Source organism: Ovis aries, chromosome 9, assembly GCF_016772045.2.
Source record: "Ovis aries strain OAR_USU_Benz2616 breed Rambouillet chromosome 9, ARS-UI_Ramb_v3.0, whole genome shotgun sequence".
Taxonomy (NCBI): domain Eukaryota; kingdom Metazoa; phylum Chordata; class Mammalia; order Artiodactyla; family Bovidae; genus Ovis; species Ovis aries.
In genome coordinates this window covers 67,771,090-67,794,747 of record NC_056062.1, presented here as the reverse complement: position 1 = coordinate 67,794,747, position 23,658 = coordinate 67,771,090, and the positions used below count along the sequence as shown (strand labels likewise).

The window sequence follows — 23,658 nt, the reverse complement described above, 5'->3', positions numbered from 1 at the left end:
ATTTGAGGTGTGGCTTCCCTGGTGGCTCAGCTGTTAAAGATTCCACCTGCAATGCAGGAGACTGGGTTCAATCCCTGGGTTGGGAAGATTCCCTGGAGAAGGGAAAGGCTACTCCAGTATTCTGGCCTGGAGAATTCCATGGACTGTATAGTTCATGGGGTAGCAAAGAGTTGGACACACAAGGACACACAACTGAGCGACTTTCACTTTCTTTCCCATTCAGATGGGGTTTCCCAGGTGGCGCTATTGGTAAAGAACCTGCCTGCCAATGCAAGAGACTTAAGAAATTCCTGGGTGGGTTCAATTCCTGGGTTGGGAAGATCCCTGGAGGACCAAATGGCCACCCACTCCAGTATTCTTGCCTGAAAAATTCCATGGACGGTGGAGCCTGGCAGGCCACAGTCCATGGGATTGCAAAGAGTCAGACACAGCACGCACACATATTCAGATCATAGCTACCGGTGATGAAATTCTGTTTTTCTTTTTTAATAACTTTGCATTCTGAATTAACAGCATTTTACTTTTAAGAGAGTTGTGAAATTATACTAAATAAAATTAGAAAACTTGAATGTGAAAACTACAATATATAAGGACCACTGTTCTCTCTCCACAGTTCCGCACAAGAGCAACTTAAATTGGTAAACTCTGAAATACTGATTTTTGTGTTATTAACCGTTCCATGAAATAGTAAGAAAGTTAAAATTAATTAAACATATTTTAAAATCACACTATATGTTCTTAAAACATGTTTGTATTGTTTTTGCTTTTCAGGAAGCAACTGAAATGCTATTCTGAAGAACAGGTTGAAAACACAAATACAGAAACTGCTTATTTAGGAACTGTTTTGTTACACACCAATAAAAAGTGTAATGTTTTCATGAAAATATGCTAAAAATATTTTTTATAATATATAAAATGTATTACTTAGCTTTAATTACAAAAATCAACTTTCTTCAAAATATAAATTTCTTTTGCTTCCTTGTGTTTGTATGTTATTTCATTTTTAAAACTTTTAGAAATATTTGATTTGTAAGTAGATATACCACCTCCAAGTTGCTGTCCCAACAGATCATAAAATCCTTTAAAGAGTTGAAAGAGCTGTCCAGTTTTGACTCAATTTCTCTAGATCAGATTGAAAGCATTCTGAATTTTTATATTGTACCAAGGGATCTGTTTTTCTCTATCCTCATAAGACTCTACTTTCCGATGATCTAAGCCATTTTAATTTCTAAGGATTTTGGGGGAAAGGAAATTGTTTTAAACCTTTCCCCCCGCCCCCAGTCAAAGTTGCTATTTTTCAGATCCACAGAAATCCCAGGAATTCTAGAGTATCCTAGATTTCTGAGTCTGCCACCCCAGCCAGTCTTCTAAGAAGAGCTTTTCCAGTGTCCTTTGTTTGAACAAATCCAAACTCAAAACTCAAACTTCCCACTCAAAACTGTCACTATGAAGAATGCGACCTCCTGCAACCCAAGATTACACCAAAAAAGATACTTATTTTCAAGAGATAAAATTAGAGAGTGCAAAAAAACCACAAATTGCCATAGCTAAGTTAACCAAAAGCTCTCATACTATAAAAATTGCACTTTCTACTCAGAAAAGTCTAAAGGAAATGCTCAATTTAGAAGAATAACTCTAATCAAGGCTTTGTGGCCATGTCGAGAGCAAGAAGTGACATTCACAAATCACCTTCCAGCACGTGACACTCAGGAAGCATATGAAACAGCTGGGAGAATCCAGTGAGTCCCAGAGCTCTTTCTACAGGATACCTTTTCCTAGAATACTTGCCCCAGGTCGTTGTTAATCTTGCTAAACATGGAAAGTTTAATCTTGCTAAATCATGAAGTTATTAACTTCAGTTCAGTTCAGTTCAGTTCAGTCACTCAGTCATGTCCAACTCTTTGCAACCCCATGAATTACAGCATGCCAGGCCTCCCTGTCCATCATCAACTCCTGGTATTCACTCAGACTCACGTCCATCGAGTCAGTGATGCCATCCAGCCATCTCATCCTCTATCATCCCCTTCTCCTCCTGCCCCCAATCCCTCCCAGCATCAGAGTCTTTTCCAATGAGTCAACTCTTCACATGAGGTGGCCATAGTACTGGAGTTTCAGCCTCAGCATCATTCCTTCCAAAGAAATCCCAGGACTGATCTCCTTCAGAATGGACTGGTTGGATCTCCTTGCAGTCCAAGGGACTCTCAAGAGTATTCTCCAACACCACAGTTCAAAAGCATCAATTCTTTGGCACTCAGCTTTCTTCACAGTCCAACTCTCACATCCATACATGACTACTGGAAAAACCATATCCTTGACTAGATGGACCTTTGTTGGCCAAGTAATGTCTCTGCTTTTCAATATGCTATCTAGATTGGTCATAACTTTCCTTCCAAGGAGTAGGTGAAGTCGCTCAGTCGTGTCCAACTCTTTGTGACCCCGTGGACTGTAACCTACTAGGCTTCTCCGTCCAGGGGATTCTCCAGGCAAGAATACTGGAGTGAATTGCCATTTCCTTCTCCAGGGGATCTTCCCTACCCAGGGATCAAACCCGGGTCTCCCTCATTGGAGGCAGACGCTTTAACCTCTGAGCCCCCAGGGAAGCTCTGGCTGCAATCACCATCTGCAGTGATTTTGGAGCCCCCCAAAATAAAGTCTGACACTGTTTCTACTGTTTCCCCATCTATTTCCCATGAAATGATGGGACCAGATGCCATGATCTTAGTTTTCTGAATGTTACCATGTAATAAATCCAGATATCTTTGTATATATTTACTTTGTATACATTTACTCAATAACAGGCATTCTAGTGAGAAAACTACAAGGAATAAGATGCTGTCTTCAACCTTCCAAGAGTCTGCAAGGTAGTTGGGGAAATAGTAGCAGAAAAGGTGATATACAATACACAGAGGTGTAACATGGTACACAAGAGAGACGTACGGTGCTAGAGGGGTACAGTGGAGGGGCACGGGCTGGAGGGAGGGCATCTTGTGAGGATGGAGATGGATGAGGGACAGATTCCAGGAAACGATGATGCCTGAAATAAGTGGTGAGATAAACATGAGATAGCCAAGTAGGAGCGTTCTGACAGAAAGTGTCGGGGGGAGAATGAAGGCTGAAACGCTACTAGACAGCGAGTTCCCTGGAGGTAGTAAGGCTCTTCCTTACTCAGCATTTCTGTTTGCCGTCTTATGAGATGTCGGACACTGGTAGATGCAGACTCACTGTTCAGTGTATGGACGCAGCACAGAGCTCGGGAACATCCAGAAGCCATCTGTCATATGGGCACCGCCATGTGTAAAACAGATAGCTAGTTCAGCGCTGGGAGCTCAGCTCTGTGGTCTGTTGATGACCTAGAGAGGTGGGGTAAGGGGGTGGGAGTGAAGTCCAAAAGGGAAGGGATACTGGTGGCTCAGCAATAAAGAATCCACTTGCTATGAAGGATATGCGGAGACTTGGGAGTTCAGTCCCTGGGTCGGGAAGATCCTCTGGAGGAAGAAATGGCAACCCACTCCAGTATTCTTACCTGGAAAATCCCATGGACAGAGGAGCCTGGCAGGCTACAGTATATGGGTCACAAAAGAGTTGGACATGATGACTGAGAGACTAAACAACAACAAATACGTATACACATGGCTGATTCACTTCGCCGTATAGCAGAAACTAACATAACATTGTAAAGCAAGTATGCCCCAATTAAAAAAAGAAGAAGAAGCCATCTGATGTTACTGGAGCACCAGTCCACTCCATGAGGAACAGCTTTCATGTCCCGAGAGCATTGATGAGACCACACCACTCGTTAACTGAAGACGCTAATAATTCCCTCAGTTCCAACCCCAGAGGGGTGAGAAAACTCTACCATTAAAATGAGGAGGAGAGAGAGAGACTAACAAGAAAGACTTAAAAACCAGATTTCCTAATGAAAATCCAATTTACTCTCCATTTCACAACACTTTCTTTTGCTTGGAAAACTAAACTCCAAGAACTACAATTGTGACATCTAAGGAACAAATTCCTACATTTGGCTTCTGGAAGAGATGCAGAAATCTTCACAGCTAAACACTGTGAAAGCCACAAAATTGATTACTCTCTGTAGGCTTTCCTTACCTCAAGCTGTATTCAGTCCACTGGATTTTTTTTTTTTTTAATTTCCATAGGTTTTCAATAAAGAACTTTTCTAATGTAACAGAGCAAGGGCTCATGGGCCTGTGGCATAGAAAGCCAAACTCGAACAGAGGGTATTTGCAACAAAGTAAGGGTTTCTTTGCAGGGCGGCAAGCAAAGAGAAAGGGCAGCTCAGAACTCCCCAGTGGCTTTTAAACAAGGGTTAGGGAAGATAATTAGGATGAAGATAACAGGGTCTCAGGATGCTTCATCAGCTCATGGACATTCTGACTCATTGGCTGGTGGTGAAGTAACAGAGTGATGTTTCAGGAATCTCTGTCATCAACCCTCTGGCTCCAGCCTGGGGTCTGCGCGCTTCTGGATAGCATTCAGTCATCCTCCTCCACTGGGTGGGGGTGACTTAGTTTTTACTGAGCAACTCATAGATATGCATCAGATAGCTTTATATATTCCTTCAGGAGGGATGAGGAGTCTTGTGACTCTACTATTCTTATCATTAAGATAATGGGGGATATGAAGGGACATTTATACCTGGGAAGACTCCACAGGGTTCTGCTTGATTTCAGTGCCTCCCTCCTCTTTCTCTGATACTCCTCAATCCTGAGGGGAACAGAGGTAGGACAAGAAAGGGGAAAAAGTTTGGGATAGAAGTATTAACCATAATCTCAGGGGAACTCAGTTTTAAGAGGACTGGATTTCTCTAGACAAATCATTTGAGAGTAAAGGGAATTTCTAAAAATTTGCTTCTTAGCCACAGACTTTGTTTACAAGTTTCTGATTTAATTTCTCTAGGTTTCTAGCTGTTTGCTTTTAAAAATTTCCTAATATGATTATAGTGAGTACGTGCTCAGTTGCTCAGTCATGTCCATCTCTTTGCGACCCCATTAACCGTAGCCTGCCAGGCTCTTCTGTCCATGGAATTTTCCTGGAAAGAATACTAGAGTAGGTTGCCATTTCCTACTCCAACAGTTATTATAGTCAGTCAGTCAGTTCAGTCATTCGGTCATGTCCGACTCTGCGACCCCATGAATTGCTGCATGCCAGGCCTCCCTGTCCATCATCAACTCCCGGAGTTCACTCAAACTCACATCCATCGAGTAGGTGATGCCATCCAGCCATCTCATCCTCTGTTGTCCCCTTCTCCTCCTGCCCCCAATCCCTCCCAGCATCGGAGTCTTTTCCAATGAATCAACTCTTCACATGAGGTGGCCATAGTACTGGAGTTTCAGCCTCAGCATCATTCCTTCCAAAGAACACCCAGGACTGATCTCCTTTAGAATGGACTGGTTGGATCTCCTTGCAGTCCAAGGGACTCTCAAGAGTCTTCTCTAACACCACAGTTCAAAAGCATCAATTCTTCGGCCTTCAGCTTTCTTCACAGTCCAACTCTCACATCCATACATGACTACTGGAAAACCATAGCCTTGACTAGACGGACCTTTGTTGGCAAAATAACGTCTCTGCTTTTGAATATGCTATCTAGGTTGGTCATAATGTTCCTTCCAAGGAGTAAGCGTCTTTTAATTTCATGGCTGCAGTCACCATCTGCAGTGATTTTGGAGCCCCCAAAAGTAAAGTCTGACACTATTTCCACTGTTTTGCCATCTATTTGCCATGAAGTGATGGGACCAGATGCCATGATCTTCATTTTCTGAATGTTGGGCTTTAAGCCAACTTTTTCACTCTCCTCTTTCACTTTCATCCAGAGGCTTTTAGTTCCTCTTCACTTTCTGCCATAAGGGTGGTGTCATCTGCATATCTGAGGTTATTGATATCTCTCCCAGCAATCTTGATTCCAGCTTGTGCTTCTTCTAGCCCAGCATTTCTCATGATGTACTCTGCATATTAGTTAAATTTGTACCAGAAAAATTGCAGTTTTAACTAAGACTTTTTTAAATGCTTAATTGCTAAAAATCCATGGGCAATATGGCTTCACATAGCCTTCATTCATAAGCCAGCTACTTAAAAAAAAAAAAAAGTTTCTCTGAATAATTCTGCCTTACAAATTTGTGTTTAAATTTTTAAAAATACTTTTTAATGTAAAAAGTGGCTACTTAGCTGTTGAACAAGTCATTAAAAAATACTTTGTATATTATTAGCATTGTTTCTTCAGGATCTGAAAAATTCATAAATTAAATCGATATGATGTTCCCATCTTGGTCAATGTAAGGAACGGAGAATAAGGAGGTAATAAATATCAATAACCTCAGATATGCAGATAACACCACCCTTATGGCAGAAAGTGAAGAGGAACTAAAAAGCCTCTGGATGAAACTGAAAGAGGAGAGCGAAAAAGTTGGCTTAAAGCCCAACATTCAGAAAACGAAGATCATGGCATCTGGTCCCATCACTTCATGGCAAATAGATGGGAAACAGTGGAAACAGTGTCAGACTTTATTTTGGGGGGCTCCAAAATCACTGCAGATGGTGACTGCAGCCACGAAATTAAAAGATGCTTACTCCTTGGAAGAAAAGTTACAACCAACCTAGATAGCATATTCAAAAGCAGAGACATTATTTTGCCGACTAAGGTCCGTCTACTCAAGGCTATGGTTTTAGTGGTAATGTATGGATGTGAGAGTTGGACTGTGAAGAAGGCTGAGCGCCAAAGAATTGATGCTTTTGAACTGTGGTGTTGGAGAAGACTCTTGAGAGTCCCTTGGACTGCAAGGAGATCCAACCAGTCCATTCTGAAGGAGATCAGCCCTTGGATTGCTTTGGAAGGAATGATGCTAAAGCTGAAACTCCAATACTTTGGCCACCTCATGCGAAGAGTTGACTCAATGGAAAAGACTTTGATGCTGGAGGGATTGGGGGCAGGAGGAGAAGGGGACGACAGAGGATGAGATGGCTGGATGGCATCACTGACTCGATGGACGTGAATCTGAGTGAACTCCGGGAGTTGGGGATGGACAGGGAAGCCTGGTGTCCTGAGATTCATGGGGTCGCAAAGAGTCAGACACGATTGAGCGACTGAACTGAACTGAACTGAACTGAAGAATATCTTCCTGTATTTCTGATAATAAGTGAAACATTTATTCTTGTACAACTGTCCCTACTCTTCTAAGTTCTATCACCTTTTGATCATTGCGGTGATTTCTGGGTAATATATCTAATTTTACCTCTTGTTCACTTTATCCTAAAGAGTGCTGTCTAAAATGCTACTACTGCTACTACTAATAATAATTGTTAGAGATTCACCACATCCTTACTACACTGAGTATTCTACATGGATGCTTTCCTTACATTTTTACTATGAAGTTATTATCCCTTTTTCCGGATGAGGAAACAAAACCTAAAAGATTAAATCAAATGTCCCAGTTCACAGAGCTTTTAACAGTAAAGCTGAGATTCAAATCTAACTCCAGATCCCAGCTCCAACATTTAATTACCTCCCACTTTTCTCCAAGTAGGAGAAAGTGTTTCACTATGAAGAGAGTTTTTAGAAAAACATATTTAGGTCCAAATTCTCGTTCAAATTGTAGGTTTATGTTTTACCACCTGTGTGCCCTCAGGCAAATTCTTCGTCTCCTTTATCTTCAGTTTCTTCACCTGTAAAATACGGAAAATATCTACTTTGCGATGTGGACCAATCTGAGTACTGATTACATCATAGATAAGGCATTTAACACAATGCCCAACAGGTAGTAAGCTCTCAGTAACAGATGGCCACTCCTATTATTGTTCCGACTGTAATGTTGCCTATATTATGTCAATCGCTGGCCCATTAGGCTTCTTATTACACCAGAACAGTGCCTAGCATGTAAAATACAATGCGAGTATTAATTGTTAGAGTCATTGGCCGGGAACAGGGCCATGAAGAAGGGACTGTTTCTCATCAGTGAGTGCAGTGAAGAGTGAGCAACTTGTGTATGGTGAGTTATGAAAACAGAAGTAATCTTGTGGCGTATTCTAGAAACTTACCTTAAAAGATGGCTGTGATGTATTCCTTTGCCTTTCTCCAGCCTTTCCTGTTTTTCCTGCTGCATGGAGCAGGTTGCCTCCTTGGACCAGGAGGGCAAACACCAGCCCCTTTGGGGAAGGTGTAGAGAACTGAGCTGGAAAGAGGTTGGGTCCCTGACAAAAGAGCCTTTGCTCTTTCAGGGTTGCATTGCTACTTGACCAGAGACCCAGTCCTAATTGATACATCTCCTGCTTTCATCAGGCAAAATATTAGCAGAACAAGAAAATAGGGAATGCATCCTCCCTACAGGGGAAGGTAGGCAGGGACAATGCCAGGGCAAAGAAATTGTTTCAAATTGCACATATATTTTTAACCTTTTTACTTTGAGATAATTATTTGAGATCATCACATGTCATTTTTTTTTCAAATAATTTTACTTTATTTATTTGGGGTTGTATTGGTCTTGCTGCTGCGTGGGCTTTCTCTACTTGTGGAGAGTGGGAGTTACACTCTACCTGAGAGGTACGTGAGCTTTTCGTTGCAGTGGTTTCTCTTGTTGCAGACCACCGGCTCGAGGACTTCAGTAGTTACAGCCCTTGGGCTCTAGAGCACAGGCTCAGCAGCTGTGGCACACAGGCTCAGTTGCTCTGAGACATGTGGGATCTTCCTGGACCAGGGATTGAACCCGTGTCTCCTGCATCAGCAGGCAGATTCTTTACCACTGAGCCGTCAGGGATGCCCCAACACATACATTTTTGAAATTATTATGTGTATCCTCTAAAACTGAGATGCTTAGCCCTTGATCTGAATCTATGGTGTATTTGGTTTGGGAAAACCACTGGAGGGTCACAACCTTCTTCCATTCTCATTAGTAGGCATTTTCAGTTTCCTCAGGTTGGCACTAGCTGAAAGGACGTGTCCAAGCTCCATTGAAAGAAACATAAAGATTTATCTCCCCTGACTTTGCCTTCCCTGAAAGTAGCCGCAGACAGCATGTTTGAGACCAAAAAGAAGGAGCCTGCTGTCTGGGGTTACAGTGGGTACCTGGATACTGTGGGCAGTCTGCCCAGCTACAAACCTTTTCCCACATTACTTGCAGGCTCTGATATACCAATCTATTTATTATGATCAGATCTTACTAAAATTAAAAAAGCTCTTAGGGAAAACGGTCTTTCCAGGTATTCTGTTTACCCCATGACAAACTGATTTTACTAGAGAAATTACTCTCAGTTAAGGTACTTTCAACTCCTCTAACATGCTTAGCACACACGGTGCCCATGGTAAGTGTTGAGTAAGCTGTTTAGTTAAGCAAATAAATAGACAGTATGATGAAACTTTTCCTCAATAAAATTTTTGAGATAAAAAACATCCTGCTGCTGCTGCTGCTGCTAAGTCGCTTCAGTCATGTCCGACTCTGTGCGACCCCATAGACAGCAGCCCACCAGGCTCTGCCATCCCTGGGATTCTCCAGGCAAGAGTACTGGAGTGGGTTGCCATTTCCTTCTCCAATGCATGAAAGTGAAAGTGAAGATGCTCAGTCCTATCCAACTCTTAGCGAACCCATGGACTGCAGCCTACCAGGCTCCTCCGTCCATGGGATTTTCCAGGCATACCAAAATATATATTACAGAAATTGCACTTTATCGTGACTTGATGCCTAAGTATTTCAAATAATTGTATAAAATTCACATCCAGTTAGAGACCACTAGTTACGGTTACCATGGTAATGTGTCCTGTGCCTATGAGCAGAAAAAGATGATTCCTTTTGGGCAAGATACTTGAGCGTGTCTGGCTATGTGGCAAGAGTATTTTCCTTTCATTTTTCTTCAGAATAATTTATGTATTTAATCAGATAGTCCTGAAAGTTTGCTGCTGAACCATGAAAAGACGCCGGGATTCTCAGCCTCTGGAGGAGAAGAATTCAATCTGGGGCCAGAGACAAGGCTTGATTGCTCAGAGCTTTTGTGTAATAAAGTTTTATTAAAGTATAAAGAAGATAGAGAAAGCTTCTGACATAGGCATCAGAAGGGGGCAGGAAGAGTACCCCCCTGCTAGTCTTCAGCTGGATGTTATATAGTCACTAGTAGTTTGTTAATGAAATAAAGGAATGTCTTAAAACTCAGAATGGCACCAGGCCCCTCATCCATAAGATGTATTTTGGGATAATCTTGGCACCAGATGAGTCATCTCAGGCCATAAAATGATTGACTTGAATCTTGTAGAAGGACAGATTACCATGTGCATAGTTTCTTTTACATAGATTAGGGGAACAATGTCTGAGTATAACACAATGGTTTGTCAAGTAGGTTCTGAGCCATTACAGTCTGGGGTAAAAGCATAGTATATTAACACAGTTTAAGACAAATATTTCCATAAGAAAAATACATTGGTTAACTCCAGGTTTGAGAATAGTTAACTTCAGGTGGGACCAGGTGTCATTATGACAACACAGTATCTTAAGAGAAACCTCTTTTTTAAATTTGTATAGAGAAGGGAAAAAAAAATGTATCACTAGTTTGTTTCCTCCTGCCGCTTAAGAGAGAGATAAAAATGTCTGACACTTGCAGATTATTTCCTCCATTTGGAGACCCCTGGCCTTTCTGCCTGTTACCCTCTCAATCCTTTATACATGTAAATCCTTCCTAGAAAGAGGGAAAACAAATTAAGTTATTTATACTAGGAAGTTCTAGGATGATGATAATATGGATTAAATTCTCACCTATAAAATGTTTAATTTCACATAAAAATTAGAGCAAATAATACATATTCCATTGTGAGGAGGTGATTATTTTTCACTGTATGAAATGTGTGTCATATACAAACAAGTCCCTTTAACAAGAAGTATTGATATGTCTAATATTTTAAAGGGCCAGAGGTAGTCAGAGAAAGGTCTAAGAGCAGCAGTTTGAAATTAAGAAATTAAAAAGCAAAAGTCAAGACACTTATCCCTCCTAAGGTGAATTTGAATTGATGGACAACAGCAACTCTCTCTTTATTTTGAACAGGAGCATTAGCATGAAGAAGTATGTGCTTGAAAAATATTTGTATTAATCGTGCAGTGAAGCACCAAGCTAAAGTAGAAGATCGAAGATCATTATCATAATCCTGGTATGCTAAGATAATAGATAATAGACACTGAGAAGAAAAAATGGACAAAATGTGGCAATGGATGCTATTATGAAGAAAAAATACCATGAGTAATAAGGAAAAGACCAGAGAGGGAAGAGTAGGGTTGAAGGTGTTTTTGTTCTAACAGCTGCTCTTTCACCCCATGTCTTTAAAGCTAAGGCGGCAAAGGAGGTGGGGGATGAACTCAGAGCTTAGCTTCAAAGCTGAGTGTTTCCTCCTCTTTTCACCTTTGTAACACATTACTGATAAATATGTCTAGTTCTGGTTGCTGTTGACAGAAAATTCATCTCTGTGTTCCTTGTGTTAGGTAGTTGGAATAGGAAACAGTCCAGAATGGCAGTGGCTAAAAGATAAGGAAGGGAAAAGCCCATGAAAACAGAACAAAGGAAGGTCTGAGGACTGCAGTGAGGACCTCAGGTAGAACAAACTCTCCTGGCTAGCCTAGGTTACATAGGGCAGGTCCAGAGAGAAGAAAAAACATATAAAAAGAGGAGCCAAAGGGCCGGGGGTCTCTCTCCCTCTCTCCCGCGCACTGGAACGCTATTCTCTTTTCATCTTTGGGTCGACATGCCCTCATGCCTCGAAGATGGATTTCCCTGCTATTTTCTAAATAAAATAGAGCTGTAACACAGAGCTGTAACGCTGATTTGTCTAAGAGCTATAACATGGTCTGTTCAAGACCTGAGAGCTGTGACACGCAGAGGGCTTTAATGTCCGACACTCCAAATCTTTGTTGTGACAAGACAGAACTGAGGACCATACACTAACCTGACACTTGGAAGGACTTAGTCCTTGTTGTGAGCTAAAAGAAGATTCTAGGGACTTGAAGAGGATAAACTTGTACACCTAAAAGCTTTCATTGATTTTATTGCTTTGTTTCCAACACATTTCTGTGTACATTATGTCCCATATTTTGCAAAAGAAATCCATAAGGCAGGAATTATTAACCTAATTTTGCAGAAAAGGCTCAAATTTGTTCAAGATCAAAGCCACAATGTCTATTGCTTTCTTTTTTTTTTCTTTTGGCTGTGCTACGCAGCTTGCAAGATCATAGTTCCTGGACCAGGAATCAAGCCTAGGCCCACGACAGTGAAAACACTAAGTCTTAACTAGTGACTTCCCTATTTAATTTTTCAGTTTTCAATTCACATGCAAGATAAATTGTATTATAAACTGTAAAGTTATATTGGTTGAATGAATCTCAACATATTTATCATTAGAAATCATAGATGGCATTAGATCGCCAGAATGGCTCAAATCAGGTCTACATAACTCATAATAAAGCTGAACTATATTATAGCTCTAATAACAATATGGACAGCGCCAAGGGGTATTACATGGCTGAACCTCTCTACTGAAATATGAGTGAAGAGTTCATGCCATTTTTTAATATGAATTTATTTCTAATCTATGATTAGATTATTTCTAATCTAATAAATTATTTCTCTCCATTCCTATCCAGACATCTTCTGAAGGGACCTGGTAAACTCTTAATTATTCTTAAACCTTGGGTGTTCCTGTATTCAACAATAAAAATTACTACTAATTGAAGCTATGCTATAGAAATAACTATGATGAAAAATATTTATTTAAATGTTTCACAGAATGTTAATTTTCTTTTAATAAAAAAGAAATTAAAAAGCTGCTTCAGGGTTTTTGATTTCTCTATTAAGCAATGGTAATTTTAGATATTAAAAAATAAATTATGGTTTTCCATAATAGTAAAATGTACCATTTTGAAAGCAAGCAAAATTCTGTAGACAGAAATATCAGTAGATCAATCCATTAGAATTATCCCCAGATAATTCTTTGCTTTTTGTATCTGTTCAAAACTGTCACTCTATACGCTGTAAGGTTTTGTTTTGCTTGATCAAAAAGTGAATGTGACTTTATGATCTGTATTCAACTGTGAACAGCTGCTCATCAATAAAAACTCATTAATGTCAGAACCGTGCTTTCCAGGTGGCACAGTGGTAAAGAATCTGCCTGCCAATGCAGGAAGTGCAAGAGACACAGACTCAATCCCTGGATCAGGAAGATCCCCTGGAGTAGGAAATGGCAACCCACTTCAGTATTCTTGCCTGGAAAATCCCATGGACAGAGGAGCCTAGTGGGATATGGGGTCTCAAAAAGTCGGACAGGACTGAGCGACTGAGCACACAATTATCAGGACAATGGGTCTAAGATTGTGCTTGAGGAAAAACCATCCCTTTAATGAAAAGTCAGGGAACTGAGCTGGGGAAGATCTGGAGGCCTTACACTGTGTATGCACGGTCTGCCCTACCTCCCAGGCAGGATGAGAGATCAGTTGTCAAGACACGACTCAGAACCTGGAGAGCTCAGAATAAGGAAGCCTACCCAGGCTTTGAATTGGGAGACTAAGTGGTGTGTTGGAAGCTGAAAGAATGAAAAAATCAAGCTGGTGATTGGGAACTGAGGAGGCAAATCAGAAGCCTTAAAGTGGGCAAAATGGTCCTGACACAGAGTAAGTAGAGTTAGCTGTACTCCATGAAAGAGAGGGCTTCTAAGGTGGTGCTAGTGGTAAAGAACCTGCCTGCCAATGTAGGAGACATAAGAAACTTGGGTTCCATCTCTGGGTTGGGAAGATGCCCTGGAGGGGGCCATGGCAACCCACTCTAGTATTCTTGCCTGGAGAATCCCAGGGTCAGAGGAGCCTGGCAGCCTAAGGTCCATAGGGTCACAAAGAGTCAGAAATGACTGACGTGACTTCACATGCACGCACACATGAAAGAGAGGCAATCCAAAAAGAGATATCTCACATATCAGGTTCTATCCCTTATGCTCCTCTCACTCGACATTTGGTGGTTCCTGTCCCTACCTCATCCAAGACTTGGGCAGAGGACAGGACTTCAAACTGCACACTCCCAAGAGTGGTCCCCAAGCAAGACCTCAAATTATTGAGACTTAATTCAACGTTATGGGATTAATGGTCAACAACTAATGATGACTTTTAAATATTCTTTTATAGGTATTTTTCCCTGGTGGCTCAGCAGTGGAGAATCCATCTGCCAACGCAGGAGACGTGGGTTCAATGCCTGGGTTGGGAAGCTACCCTGGAGAAGGAAATGGCAACCCACTCCAGTATTCTTGCCTGGGAAATCCTATGGACAGAGGAGCCTGGCAGGCTTACAGTACATAGGGGTAGCAAGAGTTGGACACAACTTAGCAATTAAACCACCACCACCACGTAGGTATTTTTAAAGCAAATTTTAAGTTTGCAGTCTTTAGCAAGATTTCTGTTTGTTTTCTTACTGTGCTGGAAAACAAATATTCATTATTTGTTTCTAGAAAAATATGTACCTTTTGTTTTGTTTCATTTGGAAATGGAAACTTTAATAAAGAAAACTGACAAATAATTTTTAAAAAGAAGAAAAGACAGAGGAGCCTGGTATGCTGCAGTCCATGGGGTGGCAGAGTGGGACACTACTTAGCCACTGAACAACAAGAACAAATAATAATAAATAGCTGAAGCAAATATACATATCACTAAGGAAAGGTATTTTGAAAACATGTTCATATCAAGATGTAAACTAGTCTGGATTACTGGATTTGGGGAATCAAAAAATTCTAAAAATTTTGAATTATTGGAATTTAGGCATTTGAAGAAATTAAGGACTAGAACAGGTGTTTAAGGGACTGTGGAGGGCAAAGTGGACTTCAGGAGCTATGGTTACTAGGAATGATGCAGTGGTAATGTAGTAGTAACAGCTCTTATTTAAGAACATTTGCTATACAACAGGTCCTGCCCTAAGAGCTTTGTAGGCTTTGACCATGAAGTAGGCACTATTATGTCCATTTCACTGATGAGCAAAATGAGGTTTAGGAATATAATACCTTATTCAAGGTTGTTACATAGAATAAATCCAAAACAAAGTCATAAACATTCTCTTTCTTCCCCTCTTGAGGATAAACAAGTTAAATTAATAGAAATGTGTTACAGATTTGGAGGGTAGAAGGGGTGAAGATATTAATACTATAAAGTAAAATACGGAGATAAGTGTTGGTCAGGGTAACAGAACAAGGATGAAGTGAAGTGAAGTCGCTCAGTCGTGTCCGACTCTTTGCGACCCCTTGGACTGTAGCCCACCAGGCTCCTCCGTCCATGGGATTTTCCAGGCAAGAATATTGGAGTGGGTTGCCATTTCCTTCTCCAGGAGATCTTCCCGACCGAGGGATTGAACTCGGGTCTCCGGCATTGTAGGCAGACGCTTTACCATCTTTTGTAGCCAAATAGAAGGAGAAAAAAGGCTGGTTGGGGAACAATTTGCAAAACAGCTTTTAGTCTTTGTAAATTTCTAACCTCCCTCACCGGTCACTTTACAATAGTGAAGCAGTTACTTCAGGGCCCCTTACCCAAACACCAAAGGATGTTAGCCTTTTAATAGCAAACGGCATGAAAAGAAACAAAAAAACAATCAGGCTTCAAAGGGAAAATCATAGAAAACACCTTAGTTTGAAGAAAGCAAACTCGGTAAGCAAGAGAGGAGCAAAGGCAAGGACACGGTGAAATGCCACTTTTTAACTTCCAGTTAAAGGAAATTCCACCAAAAACTACTTGCAGAAGCCTAAATTCTGAATTAAACTCGGGGTTTCGCACCTGTACAGTTGCAGATTGCATGAGATCTGGCCTACCCAGATCGAATATCCCGACACATGGGACTCCCTCATTTTCGGCAATCTAAATACGTATTTATTTCTCTTGGTTCCATTTGGTAGGGTGATTCTGTGGGTTTAACGAAAAAAGGGTATAGTTTGGAGCAGAGGCACTGTGCACAGAAAGTAGAGCAACACGGGAGCAGTCCGTCCACTCCACAAAAACAGCCGTCTGTGCTGCCAGCAACAGTCACAAAAAAACTACTCTTAACCCAGCCCCCGCAGCTGCCACGCCAGCGGCCGCCGCTCGGCCCGCCCCCCAATGCTCATTGGTTCTCAGCTCCGACGCCGTCCACAACCTCTTGCCTATTGGGCCAGACAGGACCTGGGGCGGGGTGCGGAAGTGAGAGCTTGGGACTCCTGAGAGCCGCCCTCTGGAGCGAAGGAGGAGGGGCAGGAGGTGGGACCGGGGGAGGGTTTCCCGAGCAGGGGCGGCTATGGCAGCTGCGCGGAGGCAGTGGCGGCTTAGAGCGCGCGCCCAGCTTTGAATGAGCGGGGCTGGGACTGAACCGGCGGAGCGCGAGCTCGAGGAAGCGACCGGCAGCGCGCGTGCGCGCGCCTTGTGTGTGCGCGCGGCTCGCGGCAGCTCGGAGCCTCCGCCGGGCGGGCGGGGAGGGGGAGGGGCAGGTGAGTGTGTGCGGCTCGTGCGCCCTCGAGGGGCTTCCCTCCCCCACCCCCATCCAGATCGGGACCCGGGTCTTGAGGAGGGGGGCGGGGTTGTCCTCTGCTCTCCTCGGGTTAGCTCTCCTCTCTGCCCCGCACTTCCCGCCCTCCCACCTTCCTTTTCTTTCACCCGGTCTTCCCCCGAACCCAGGCCGACTGCCACTCTAGGATACTGTTTCCGGGTTAGGGTGACCTCTGGGGTGAGGGACCTGCGACCCAGAGCGGGCCCCGGTCAAGCAGCCCTCACCATGCTTCTCCCGCGTGGGAGAGCGGCTGGCGGGGCCCCGGCCCAGAGTCTCCCCTCTCCCCAGATCTGCCCCCCAAGGGGAAATTTGCCCCTTCTTCCTGCCCTTCCTCTACAGGCCTTGTTCCTTCCCAGACAGATTTTTCCAAAATCCAACTCCCAGCCCACTGGGCACCCACTTGGAGCAATTGAGAGCGTTTCACCGAACGCCTTACGTATGGTGTCGGATTGTGTAACCTGAAAACGCTTCTGTCGATTTTTGCGTCTGTACAGTGGGTATGATTTCTTCCTTTTTTTTTTTTTTTTCCCATCAGTTAATTTCAGGTGGGTAATCTGAAGTTAAAGCATTTTAGTTTTGAAACTCGTTCCTTTTGAGCCTTTCAGGAGACTTTGCCCTGCCTTTGTAAGAGCCTCGGTGGTGTTCGAGGGTCTGGCTTTGAGTTGCCAGAGGCGGTCCGGTGTTGAACTTTATCACCTGCTCTCACATTCTACTTCTTGTTCCCTTTCTCTTGCCGCTGCTGAACTTTGGTTTTTCAAATTTGAGTGAGGTCAGGTGGTTTTATTTTTGGAGCCTTGCGATATACCGTAACCTACTTTAGAGAGTTACAAACTTAATTTAAGGACTTCTGTACTGTAGTAGATCATATGGAGTATCAAATTTTGGTATTAGGAAAATTCAGAGCTATCGTTTTAGAAATTCGGCAATTAATGACTTGTTTAGTGTGTACCAACATAGATTTTGGCTTGGCTTATTTAACGATTTATGACATAGTATGATATAGTGACTACCGAAAAGCAGTTTACATGGAATTACAGGGAGGAAAGGTACATTTAATCTTTCAGATTCTAACGCAGCATTCTTTTTTAAAATTGTAGGTGAATCTTTTTTCACTTGACATAGCCAAGCTGTCATTGCTATTGATTTCCTAGAGAGATGATTTGTCCTTGGTGCTTATTTTGGCTTTATCTCAGGTTTTTGTATTTTTGTAGTAATTTTTAAGGAAATCTTAATTTTACGATTGTATTAGCATGTCTCAGTCCTAGTAAGTAGTTTGAAGCAGTCAAAATGCAGGTAGCCTAAGATGTGTACTTCTCAAATTAGTGATTTAGAGAGCCTTTCAAAAATCAACTGAGGCATTTAGTGTCAAAGAGGCCTCTTAAATTGGATGTAGTGTGGGAAGAACCTTGGCTTTGGAGTCAGTCTCTTCTGGGTAAGTGAATGTGAGTTTCACTAGTAGTTGAGCCTCATCTGTTAAATGGGAATAGTGAAACTCACCTCGTTTGTCCTTAGGATTCCCTTGAGGCTATAGAAACAAAATAGATTGTCTCGAACTATATTGAGTGCTCAAGGAATGATAATTTCCCTTCCTTCAGCAAGTATTTTAATACCTACCATGTATTCACCAGGCTTCCCTGGTGGCTCAGAGGTTAAGGCGTCTGCCTGCAATGCAGGAGACCGGGGTTCGATCTCTGGGTGGGGAAGATCCCCTGGAGAAGGAAATGGCAACCCACTCCAGTATTCTTGCCTGGAGAATCCCATGGACTGAGGAGCCTGGTGGGCTATAGTCCAAGGGGTCACAAAGAGTCGGAAAGGACTGAGCGACTTCACTTTCACTTTCACCATGTGCTTGACATTGGCTAAGGCCTAGAAATAACCTAACTGAGCAAGACTGATGGGGCTCTGCCTTCCTACACCCTTGCATTGTCACTAGCTTTTGACACTTGAGCAACAAACACAGCATTTCTGTGTACTGGGTCAGTAGTATTTCCTATCATCCAGGGTAGTAGTATCTGTTACAGAGTAGATACTTGAACTGGATTGTAACATTAAGTAAACACAGGTCCCAAAGAATATTCCTGCCTTCAAATCAGTGTAATTGATAAAAACCAAAAATGTTGCTCGATGTGGTTAATTTAATTGCATTTCCCCTGAATTTCAGTTGCAGTTGGTCAGAAAATTTATCTTGAAAATTATAACACCATCATTGATTTGCTAAGTAAGATAGTTTATTGTTAGTGAGGTATTCTTGGTTTTTGAATTAAATAGACCTAGGTTTGAATCTAGATCATCGGTGTGAAAACATAAGCTTACTCTTTGTGCTTTAATTCTATGAAAAGAGAACAATAATATCTATCTCATAAAATGACTTTATGGGTTGAGAGAATACCTAGTGCTTGGCACATAGTAGCTGATTAGTGAATATTAGTTTTTCTCTTTTATTAATTGTAAAAGCAAATTTTCCATAAAATGAAGATATTTTTAATTGCTAGGGAGAGAATTCTGTTCTGGTGTCAGTAATAGTCCCACTTGACAATTTACTGTTGAAACAAAACTTTAGATTTTATTTGTAGGCATCATTAGTCATTCACATTGAGAAATACTTATTGAACAATGACACATAGCACAATTTATGGCAGGGTGATGCCCGTTGTTACCAAAACTCCACATGAAACTTATTCTCAAATCTTCATTCATATAAACCCTGAGACTGACTCTTTGCTCCAGTCCTTAAATATTAAACATCTTCTTCCTTCAAACATCCTGATAGAGGGTATCCTCAACTCTTTCCCCTTTTCCCCCTAGTGCCACATGCTCTGCAGTTGCTTTCCTAGCTATCTTTTTTTGTTGTTTATATTTTTTTTCTGTAAATTCTAAAGCTTCATTTAGGAAGTTTGCTAAAAGAATTTGGTTGAGTTTAATCCTTGACAAATCATCCTTAAAATGAAGCTTTATTCATCATCTTAATTGTTCAGATCATTCTACTTGTATGGAAGCAATCAAATCTTTCTTCCAGGTCTTACTTTGCAAACAGTAACTGGCAAGGTAACATGAACAAGATCCTCACAGGAATGATTGTGCTTGATGAATACAGTATATAGAAATAACTAAGGTACAAAATGGAAAATATAGGTACAGTAAGAGAAAAATACTGGAATTAAAACTTTGCAGTAGTTTGACAATAAGTAATAAAGGCTTATGCTAGGGAGACCTCAGTGGAAATAGGGAAGAATATGGGCAGTATTAGGAAACAGGATCAAGTCTTTTTTGTAGTTGGCACATAAGGGGATAAGATAAAGAAGGAGTCAAAGTTGTTGCCTTTTTTGAACGACTGTTGGGTGGTTTATCACTAGTAAACCACTGTTTAGAGATGTTTTTGACAGAAATAAGTTACTTGAACAGTGAGATTTTTAATTTTTTTTTGTTCAGTTTCTTTTAGAGTAACTGTTCGTTTCATCCTCTCAATTAGTAAACCAGCTCCAGAAATTAATGACTTGACCATTGTGTCATGCACTTATTTACTATTGTGTATCTTCTTTGGTGAAGTGCCTATGCACAGCTTTCACCCATTTTTTAAAATTAGGTTTTCTTACTGCATTTTGGGAGAGCCTTATATATTCTGTATACAAGTCCTTTATCAGATATATGCTTTGCAAAAGTTTTCTCCTAGTCTGTGGCTTGTCTTTATAGTCCCTTAACAGTGTCTTTGAATTATATAAATTTTTAATTTTGATGAAGCCCTGTTTATCCATTTTCTTTTAATGGGTTGTATTTTTGGTGTCATTATCTAAAAAAATCTTTTCCTAACCCAGGTCACAAAGATTTTGTCCAATTTTGTTTCTCTAGCACTTTTGTAATTTTAGGTTTTACATTTACATCTGCGACCCATTTTGAGTATTTTTTGTAAATGGCATGAAATATGGATTATAGTTCTTTGGGTTTTGGTGGCTTTTTTTTTTTTTTTTTTGCATATGGATATCCAGTTTTTCCATTACTTTTTGTCAAAAAAACTCTTTTCTTCACTGAATGGATTTTACATCTTCATAAATTTCAGTTCTTCATATTTTATGGGCCTATTTCTCTACCTTCCATTTGTTCCATTGATCTGTTTATCAGTTGACTCCAGTACTATTCCATTTTGATTAGTGAGTGAAGTCGCTCAGTCGTGTCCGACTCTTTGCGACCCCATGGACTGTAGCCTACCAGGCTCCTCCATCCATGGGATTCTCCAGGCAAGAATACTGGAGTGGGTTGCCATTTCCTTCTCCAGGGGATCTTCCCGATCCAGGGATCTTCCTGATCCAGGGATCTTCCAGGGATCAAACCCGGGTCTCCTGCATTGCGGGCAGACTGCAATGCGGCAGAGGCTTTAATCTCTCAGCCACCAGGGAAGCCTGCAGCTTTATAACACATCTTGGAATCAGGTAGTATTAGCCCATCTGCTTTGATCTTTTTTAACATTGTTTGACCATTATAGATCCTTTATATTTCTGTATGAATCTTAGAATTAGCTTATCGAATTTTAGAGGAAAAAGCCTCTCGAGATTTTGATTGGGATTTCATTGACTCTGTAGTTCAATTTAGAGTGATTTGCTATCTTAATAGTATCATGTCTTTGAGTCCTGAAAGATCTTTTTAAAAATTAATAAGGGTCTTTAAATTTCTCTCAGCAATATTTTATAGTTTCTAATATATATGTTTTTCATTAGATTTGTCCCTAAATACTTCATATTTTTTGTACTGTTACAAATTTCTAAAATTTTAGTTTGTGATTGTTTGTTGTTGCTACCATATAAAAATACTGTTGATTATAGATTCCATTGAATTTTCTACATAGAGTATAGATACAGTTTTACTTCTTCCTTTCCAATCTGAATGCCTTTTATTTTATTTTCTTGCTCGATTTCACTGTCCATACAGCGTTGAGCAGAAATGGCAAAAACAGATGTGCTGGTGGGAAGTAGCCAGTTTTTCACTGTTAAGTCTCAAGATACTATAGGCTTTTCATAGGTGTCCTTGGTCAGGTTGAGAAAGTTCCCTTCTATTTCTAGTTGGTTGTGAGTTTTTAAGGAGTTTTGTGTCTGTGTTCATAAGATATTGGTCTTCAGTTTTCTTTTCTGGTAATGTCTTTGGTCTAGATTAGTATCAGTGTAATGCTAGCCTCAAAGAGTGAATTAATAAATAATCCCTTCCCTTCAGTTTTCTGGCAGTTTGTATAGAATTGGCACTACTTCTTAAGTATTTGAGAGAATTCAATCATGAAACCATCTGGGCTTAGGGGATTTTTAAGTATAAATTCAGTATCTTTAATAAATTTAGAGATTTTCAAGTTATCTCTTTCTTCTTGCTGTGTTTTCATAACTTGTTTCTTTCAAAGAATTTGTCGATTTCATCTTGTCAAATACAGGCATAAAGTTATATTTTCTCAATATCCTCTTCATATTTGCAGACTCTGGTAATGTCACCTCTCTTTTCTGATATTGGCATAATTTGTTGTTAGGGACATAATGTTTTGGATTGTTATGTACTTTTGATTAACTGACCCCTTTATCATTATGAAATGAGCATTTTTATGCCTGCTAATGGTATTTTCCCTAAAAATCTGCTCTCTGACATTGAAATATTTTAACCTTCTTTTGCTTTTCTGTTGAGTATTTGACTGTAACTGGACTTTACCCCTCAGAGAATATGATTTAATAGATTTGCTGGTGGTGGGCCCATTTTTCAGTATTCTTTAAATATGTGTGGGCCACTGGACTAGATCTCTGTAGTTCTAACTTGTTAACTGTGTGCTTTTAAGTTATTTGACCTCTCAATTTCCTCACCTATAAAATGGGTGTAATGAAATGTATCTAGAAGTTGAAAGTTTAAAAATATTTTGAATAGTATTACTATGTTCATATGATTCAAATTTCAAAAGATAAGGAAGACCCAGTACATTCTGTTTCATACTCTGATTTTTTACTAGAAAACAAATTATAAATAAATTATAAATAAATATTTACGTACAACGTAGAAAACCACTCTGAGAATATTTTGAAAAGGTTTTTTTCCTCTCAACTGTTGAAAACTCTTCAGAACTTTCTTGTCAATATGATTTACATTTTAATTTTTGAATTTACTGTGTTTTGTTTGTGCTGTCTAAAGGAAAGTAAAAATGTGTCTGATTTTTACAGTTCAAAATAGGACTTTTCAATTTGACTTCAGAACATAAATATAGCTTATGAAATCACCTTAATGCATTTATTTTTGTGCTTTTCCCCACAGGTTTTGCTTTCCATCATGGCTATCACACAGTTTCGGTTATTTAAAGTTTGTACTTGCCTAGCAACAGTATTCTCATTCCTAAAGAGGTTAATATGCAGGTAAAGAAATTTTATGTTCAGATTGATCTGGTTACCTTCTTGCTAATTTTGGATACCTTCATAACTTCAAAAAGGCAGGGCATATTATATTTATGCTAAGTATCTTGATTGCAGTATTCATGCATTAATCTCTAGTATTTTAAAAAATATTTTCTCAGATTTTTATATGTTTTTTCAGATCTAAAAAGTAGAAGTTCAGGTCTTTTCATCAGATTCTTACATCTTCCATTAAAATAGCATTCTGTACTGTAGAATTTCAGAGATAAGCAAACCAACTTTCATGTTATAATCATCATGAAGTTTTTATGTATATAATTGTTTTATTATCAGGATATTTTTAAGATGATTAGGTGGAATTAAGCATAGGTATTTCTTGACATAGTCCATTATGAGTGTTATGTTTATATTGGGAAAAGTTTAACAGAAAAACTCCAAAGAAAATAGATTTTCTTTGTTTTGATCTTTTAAATAATATTCCAGAATGTACAGGGAGTCCAGGCTAGGTAAGTCCTTCTGCTTCAGTAAGTCATTCGGAGACTTGAATTCCTTCTATTTTGTCATTCTACTGTACCCAAGAGATACAGTTCCTGAATGGTATGCCAGGGCACTTCAGGGCTCGCATTACACTCACAGGGGTACTGAAGGATACTCTAAATTTCTAATAAAACATGCTGAATGTGATCATGTCTATTGAACATTATACAATCTGTTGGCTCAAGGTAGTTCACGTTTGTAACATTAGATCCTGCAGTATTACTTTTGATGATGTTCTTAAATA

At 40.3% G+C, this 23,658-nt stretch overlaps 2 protein-coding genes across 8 annotated transcripts in view; both read left to right on the top strand.

Moving 5' to 3' along the window:
* The window catches only part of PKHD1L1 (PKHD1 like 1), a 193,822-nt gene extending 179,272 nt beyond the window's left edge, over positions 1-14,550 (top strand). Inside the window, exon 78 of one of the 4 annotated variants that reach the window (XM_060393472.1) lies at positions 14,145-14,550. The gene's annotated coding sequence lies outside the window, so the exon portion shown is untranslated. Of the gene's footprint in view, positions 1-771; positions 979-7,637; positions 13,105-14,144 lie in introns of those variants that run through there. The other 3 variants (XM_042254383.2, XM_060393473.1, XM_027973098.2) reach the window with 3 other exon arrangements.
* Positions 14,551-16,182: 1,632 nt separating this feature from the next.
* EBAG9 (estrogen receptor binding site associated antigen 9) overlaps positions 16,183-23,658 on the top strand; it is a 20,171-nt gene continuing 12,695 nt past the window's right edge. The window contains exons 1-2 of one of the 4 annotated variants that reach the window (XM_042254387.2): positions 16,183-16,229; positions 22,783-22,880. In XM_042254387.2, the coding sequence (XP_042110321.1) occupies positions 22,798-22,880 (83 nt within the window). In that variant the 5' untranslated portion in view covers positions 16,183-16,229; positions 22,783-22,797. Of the gene's footprint in view, positions 16,230-16,252; positions 17,061-22,782; positions 22,881-23,658 lie in introns of those variants that run through there. The other 3 variants (XM_027973097.3, XM_042254386.2, XM_060393477.1) reach the window with 3 other exon arrangements.